Source organism: Mus caroli, chromosome 11, assembly GCF_900094665.2.
Source record: "Mus caroli chromosome 11, CAROLI_EIJ_v1.1, whole genome shotgun sequence".
Classification (NCBI taxonomy): Eukaryota; Metazoa; Chordata; class Mammalia; order Rodentia; family Muridae; genus Mus; species Mus caroli.
This window is the reverse complement of record NC_034580.1, coordinates 48,344,668-48,351,097: the sequence shown is the minus strand read 5'-3', so window position 1 is coordinate 48,351,097 and position 6,430 is coordinate 48,344,668. Positions and strand designations below refer to the sequence as shown.

The following is a 6,430-nucleotide window of genomic DNA, read 5'->3' as shown; positions in this document are numbered from 1 at the left end:
GGAACTCACTCTGTAGACCAGGCTGGCCTCGAACTCAGAAATCCGCCTGCCTCTGCCTCCCGAGTGCTGGGATTAAAGGCGTGCGCCACCACGCCCGGCACAAATGTTTCTTTTAATTATTCTATTATCGAAGTTTATCCAGTGCCCAACAAACCTTTTTGTTCTTTGGAAAGCTGTTCAGCTTGGTCCCAAATTTCTGTGGCATAGAGGAAGTTAGATGTAACCTGGACATAGCTTGCTGCCATCTGGTGGATTTTCTGTGGAATGGTCACTGAAGAACCACTTGCTGAAGCACTACTTCCCCCAGAAGAGTAACTTCCAGAATTGCCTGGGGACAGTTTTGGAGAAACAGGGGAGGGCATCCCAACAGCTTTGCTACACACAAAGAGAAACAGGATACTTAAGTCACACACACATAGTGAATACTGTGAAATCAGCAAACTGTAGAATGGAAGTCACCCTGGGCCCCCTGTCTCAAAAGAACAAATTTAAAAGGACACAGCTCAGTGAGAGAGCACTTGTTACCATGCAAAAGACTCTGGGTTTTACATCAGCCCTGGGGATGTAGACAAGGGAAAATAAGATGGAATGTCAACTCACATTAAAACAAAGACTTCATAGATAGACTGAGAAAATGAAAAAGAAAATGTAATTTTGCAGGATGTTTGTTCCCCTTTCAGGTGTAGGTAGAAGGGGTTAATGTGGAATGGAAGATATATCAAAACCAAGCCAGTATATTCTAGCAATGAAAGGTCTGAATGAAGTTAAAACCATTGTAACAAACCTAAATAACATGAAAATCAACCTGAGAAGACTCAAGGTACTGTTAAAAACTTATCTGGGGGCTAGTGAGATGGCTCAGGGGTAAGGGTGCTTGCCACCAAGCCTGACAACATAAGAACATTTATGAATATGGGAGGAGAGAAAAAAAACAAACCAAAAGCCAACTCAGATGTCTGAGCTGTTGACATATCTCATTTCTAACCTTTCTTAAAATTCTTTATAATTATTATAAAATTATTAAATTGGAAAGAATACTTTAAAAAGAAAATACTTTTCTAGAGGCAAAACGTAGTAGGAAAGCGCTCCAAAGGCCCTGGATTCAATTCCAAACATCAAAAAAAATAAAGTTTAAAACACCTTCCTAGAGATTGTAATACTTTAAAATTAGCAACCATTCTGCTCCATTTCTACTCTGATCCACACATAAGCTAATGAAAAATATTTCAGAGAACAGAACTGTACCTACCTCCCCAAGCCAGGTGAAGGTGCTTGAGAATTACTGTAAGAATTCTGCATGGAAAAAAAAAATTATTTAACAGCAATATATATAACTTTTAAGGCATTCAGCATCTTCCACAGTGTTTGGGCTAGGGTTGATCTTAAGAACATTACTAAAAAACCTGGCTCCATAGTGAGTTTGAGGTCAGCTTAGACTAGATGAGATAACTATCATAGAAAAGTAACATGAAGGTAGAAATGGCTCAGTGGTTAAGAGCAACTGTTGCTCTTCCAGAGGTCCTGCCTTTAGATCCCAGCACCCAAGCTGGGCAACTCACTCTACTCCAAGTGATCTGCATCTTCCTCTGGCCTCTGAGAACACGCACACATACACACACACACACACACACAGAGAGAGAGAGAGAGAGAGAGAGAGAGAGATCTTTATATGTTTTAGTATTTTTTTATTTACAGGTATTTTGCCTACATGTATATCTGTGTATCACATGCATTCATGATGCCATCAGAGGCCAGAGGATGTCAGATCCTGTGGAACACAGAGTTGTAAGTGGCCATGTGAAAACTGGGAATTGAATCTGGGTCTTTTGGAACAGCAGTCAGTGCTCTTAAAGCACAAAGCCATTTCTGCAGACCAATAAATCTTTAAAAACAACAACAAAGAATGTATGAATGCACAACAGAAAGAAGTTACTAAGTGGAAAACTAGATTGTTCTAGAAGACTTCAAAGACGAGTAGCCGGGTTTGGTGCACATCCTTAATCCCAGCACTTAATCCCAGGCAGGTGGGTCTCTGAGCTCTGGCTAGCCCAGTCTACAAAGAGAGTTCAGGATAGCCAGGGCTTTTACACAGAGAACCCTGTCTTGAAAAACTGAGGGGGTGGGGAAGGAAAAGGGGGGAAAAAAACCCAATGAATAACAGAGATAAATGAAAGGAAGAGGAAGAAAAAAAAAGACACATGGGAACAAGTCATATTATATACAAAACCAGACAGAAAAGAGAATACCCATAACCCAGGTAGGTTGTATAAAGAGGGGTTTAGACAAGAAATAAGAGACACTTAAGGACCTTATAGGCCAGACCTTGAGCTTATAGGCAACAATGAGTTATGGAAGAGTTTTAAAGTCCTAACTACAACAGAATTTAAGGAGAATTATATGGTACTAGCTTGAAATTTAAAAAAAAAAAAAAAAAAGGAAGCTATTTAGGGCACTACACTAATCCTGTCTGGGCGTATAGTTCAGTGGTTGGGCACTTGCTTAGAATGCCCTGAGTTCTAGCTCTAGTAGTGTAAGGAACAAAACAAAACAAGGTAACAGTTTGAAGACAGGTGGTATGAAAAATACAAAGACTATTTTCTAGGATAGATATGGCTACCATTTACGGCTATAAAAATGTAATCCAATATCCGTACTCGAAGGCTTTCCCAAGAAAGTACAAACACATCTAAGAACTTCTAAGCAGTAGTTTGTTCCTCTCTTGGTATGTTGTGCCTAAATATGAGAGTATCTCTGGGACAGGGAGGGACAGGTTTGCACATTTTGTCTCATAAGCAATGGACTGTGTTATGCATACTTACCTTCAGGTGCTCAGTCAGCGTCTTGGAGTACTTCAGAGCATTCTCCTTCTTCAGTTTGAACAGCCTCAGGTACAACAATGACTGGCATCTCAGGCTAGGCAATGGAAAAGGGCAGTGTATTTAGACATGGCTACATCTACAAGCAGTCTTTCCATTGTGTAGGGCTGGCTTCATTTGAGCAACCATGGCCCAGGGTCAATGTTACCTCTCAAACAAAACCAAGACGTCAGCTTAATATGGAACACACCATAGGGAAAGAAAAGTAGCTGAGAAACTCTTAATATCCCATTATTACTGACATTCAAAAATTCAAATATCTTTTAAAAGTTAAAAACTAAAAGTTGGAAACTGAACACTGAGTGAGATGGAATACAGCAACATTCACCCAGCTCACACAGTTCAGTCCACACAATTGTTATTCCTGCTCACAACCCCAGCAAAGGCCACTTTGCTTCCTGCCATGATGATAATGGACTGAACCTCTATAAGTTTAAGCCAGCCCCAACTAAATGTCTTCCTTTATAAGAGTTGTCTTGGTCATGGTGTCTCTTCACAGCAATGGAAACAACCCTAACTAAGACAAGGGGCATGTATAAAAAGAGCTTTAAAAACTGATCACTTAATTCAATGGAGGGGTCTAGCATTGGTCCTACTCGAGCACATTCATCAAGAGGGCACTGGATTAGAGACGGGAGCTAAAACCTTTCAGTAGGGGTTTGAGCTATTTCCTGTTTGATTGTTAAGGTTTGTGAAGAGGTTGTGGAAGACTGACTCATGGGTAATACTCATAAAAGCACACACAGCACAATTCATCAAGAAACTGCCTGTTTCCCAAGCAAAGGCTAAAAGACAAAACACTTACCAAAGTACTGTGAGTCTCTTGTCTGCAGCTGTAGCATCTGGTGCCAAATAATTCTTTAGTTTCATAGTGTACCTATGAGTTGAGATAAAAAAGAGCAGAATATTTCACCTTGATCTTAGAACTTATATTCTAAAAATATCAGAATCAACCCTAAATAAAACACCCACTAAAATCTTCCCTAAGAAAAGTGGAACACTAAGTATCTTCTCAGTTTATCATATTCAGTATATCAAATAACTAAGTAACAATAATAAATGATAAAAGTCCCCACTTACTTAATGAGCTCCACCGTGTCTGAGTACATAGGGAATGGGGACTTGGATTCCTGAGCGTTCTTCTCTAATGCATTCCCACACTCAATGAAAGAGACAACAGCATCAAGGTAGTACACGGCTTTCTCAAACCTGTCAGACTAAAGGAAACCAGTGCTGATTGATGACCCACTGCAGATACACACAACACAAGGGTGCACACGTCAAAACCTGAATATAAGTTTGATGAAGCACGTCAGGAATATTTACATACCAAAGCATCTGCATTGTGTTTGAGTTTTTTTGCTTCTTGTAAATAATGGTCTGCTGAATAATTTCTGCAAAATACAATATTTTTAATAAATTTTATTTATTTATTATTTTTATTATTTATTTATTTATTTTGGTTTTTCGAGACAGGGTTTCTCTGTATTGCCCTGGCTGTCCTGGAACTCACTTTGTAGATCAGGCTGGCCTCGAACTCAGAAATCCACCTACCTCTGCCTCCCGAGTGCTGAGATTAAAGGCGTGCGTCACCACGCCCAGCTTTTATTTTTATAAATAAAAAATGGTCGAAATTTCCTAAGAAAATTACAAAGTTGTTTGAGTGTCTAGTATCTTATAACTTTCACATTCTCAGGAAGTGAATGATTTTTTAAAATATTTTACAACAATAATAAACTATTAATAAACATTTCAATTTCCCAACAAATGTGTATAGATTAAGAACATAAATTATGGGCTACTATGGCAAATCTTCTACTCAAGTACACAGATCACATTCCCTAGTGTTAAACATTAGCTTAATCAAGTTTTTTGTTTTGTTTTGTTTTGTTTAAATAACCATGAATAAATGGGATACAGATAGAAGAAGTACCTTCTGACAGAAGGCAAGAGAAAGAAACACTGCTTCTCTGAGACCACTATTCTCAGCAGTGGTACTGACAGCAGGAATAGCTCTAGGATGAACATCTTTCCTGTCACTCTGGAGAACCACTGGTTGTTAAAAGAGTAGCAAGATTAAAGATGCCTTTCATGTTAAAAATCTGAATATTCTGTAGGTCAGATACAAGTATTAATCATATAGGATCTGACATACTTAAGTGAGTTTATTATACACTGACTAGAATTTCTAAAATGCATACATGGAAGTTTATTTACCTCTTTAAAGCTGGTATGGTGGCACATGCCTTTAATCCAGACACTTAGGAGGCTAAAGCTAGTCAACCTCTAAGAGTCTGAGACCAGCCTGGTCTACACAGTGTGCTCCAGGCCACTCAAGAAAAAAAAAAAAATTCTGTCAAAAAAAAAAAAAAAAAAAAAAAAAAAAAAAAAAAAAAAACAACAAAAAACAAAAAACAAAACCCACAAAATTTATCTTACCTGTCATCAAAGGCAAGCTTTGTTCTCCGAGGCTTCGAAGACTCAGGAGTTGGTGTAGACGGAGGACAATTAGAGGAACTATTTGGAGCCTTCTCCTGATCAAAAGAATAGATATAACTAAGTTGAAAAACTGTCAGAAGATTAAAAATGAAGCTAATTGCACTTCTTCAGCCACTGCTAAAGCAGAAGCAAAATTCCACTATCTTCAATTTTTTTTTTTTTTTTTGGATTTTATACTACTTCTACTCAACAGAAGATTGAGTTCATTTTAAATAACCAAAAAGAACCAAAAGGGTTCATTTTATATAACCAAAGTATTTATTTTTATACTTATTAAGAGTCTACTGCGTGCAAGGCATTTAGGGTAGATACTTGTTAAAACATAAGGAACTGAGTGTCAAAATGACAGTACTGATTGGGGAGATGGCTGAGTGGGTAAGCACACGTGCTTTGAAGCAAGAGAACCTGAGTTCAAATCTCCAGTATCTGCATAAGAGCTGGACATGGCTGCATGTTCTGACAACACTAGGGTTGTGAGGATGAAACACTCAGGGAGCAGCAGTGCTGAAATAGTGAGCTTCAGGTTCAAAGAAAGACTCTGTCTCAATAAGACAAACAGCTGGAGAGGGCTCAGCAAATAAGAGCACTGGTTGCTATTGCACAGTACCTGGGTTTGGTCCCAAGCACCCATATCATGTCTCATGACCACCTGTAACTCTAGTTCAAGGGATCCAATACCCTTTTTTGACCCCTGGCACCAGGCACACAAGTGGTACATATCACACATACACACATGCAAAGCACTCACACATACAAAACACTTAAAAACTAAAAAAAAAAAAAAAAAAATGAGACAAAGTTCAATAGAAAACAATACCAAAGGCCCTCCTTAGCCTCTGCATACATGCATGGCCACACAAGTGGGGGTGGTGCTGCATCATAAGTGCCTGCACGCATGCACTCACACACACACACACACTCACACACACACACACACACACACACACACACACTCACACACACCATGCACACACAGAGAAGTGAAGGGCTGTACCACAGTACCACTCAGGAAAATAGATGCTGGGTGTGGTGGCACATGCCCTTAATTCCAACAC

At 39.0% G+C, this 6,430-nt stretch overlaps 1 protein-coding gene across 3 annotated transcripts in view; it reads right to left on the bottom strand.

Annotated features, from left to right (window-relative positions):
- Positions 1 to 6,430, bottom strand: part of Aff4 (AF4/FMR2 family member 4) — a 77,534-nt gene that overhangs the window by 9,162 nt on the left and 61,942 nt on the right. For all 3 annotated transcript variants that reach the window (XM_021178051.2, XM_029483059.1, XM_029483058.1), the window contains 7 exons: positions 5,316 to 5,410; positions 4,207 to 4,270; positions 3,957 to 4,093; positions 3,682 to 3,753; positions 2,820 to 2,913; positions 1,250 to 1,293; positions 155 to 375 (listed from right to left, as the gene is read on the bottom strand). In XM_021178051.2, the coding sequence (XP_021033710.1) occupies positions 155 to 375; positions 1,250 to 1,293; positions 2,820 to 2,913; positions 3,682 to 3,753; positions 3,957 to 4,093; positions 4,207 to 4,270; positions 5,316 to 5,410 (727 nt within the window). The remainder of the gene's footprint in view (positions 1 to 154; positions 376 to 1,249; positions 1,294 to 2,819; positions 2,914 to 3,681; positions 3,754 to 3,956; positions 4,094 to 4,206; positions 4,271 to 5,315; positions 5,411 to 6,430) is intronic.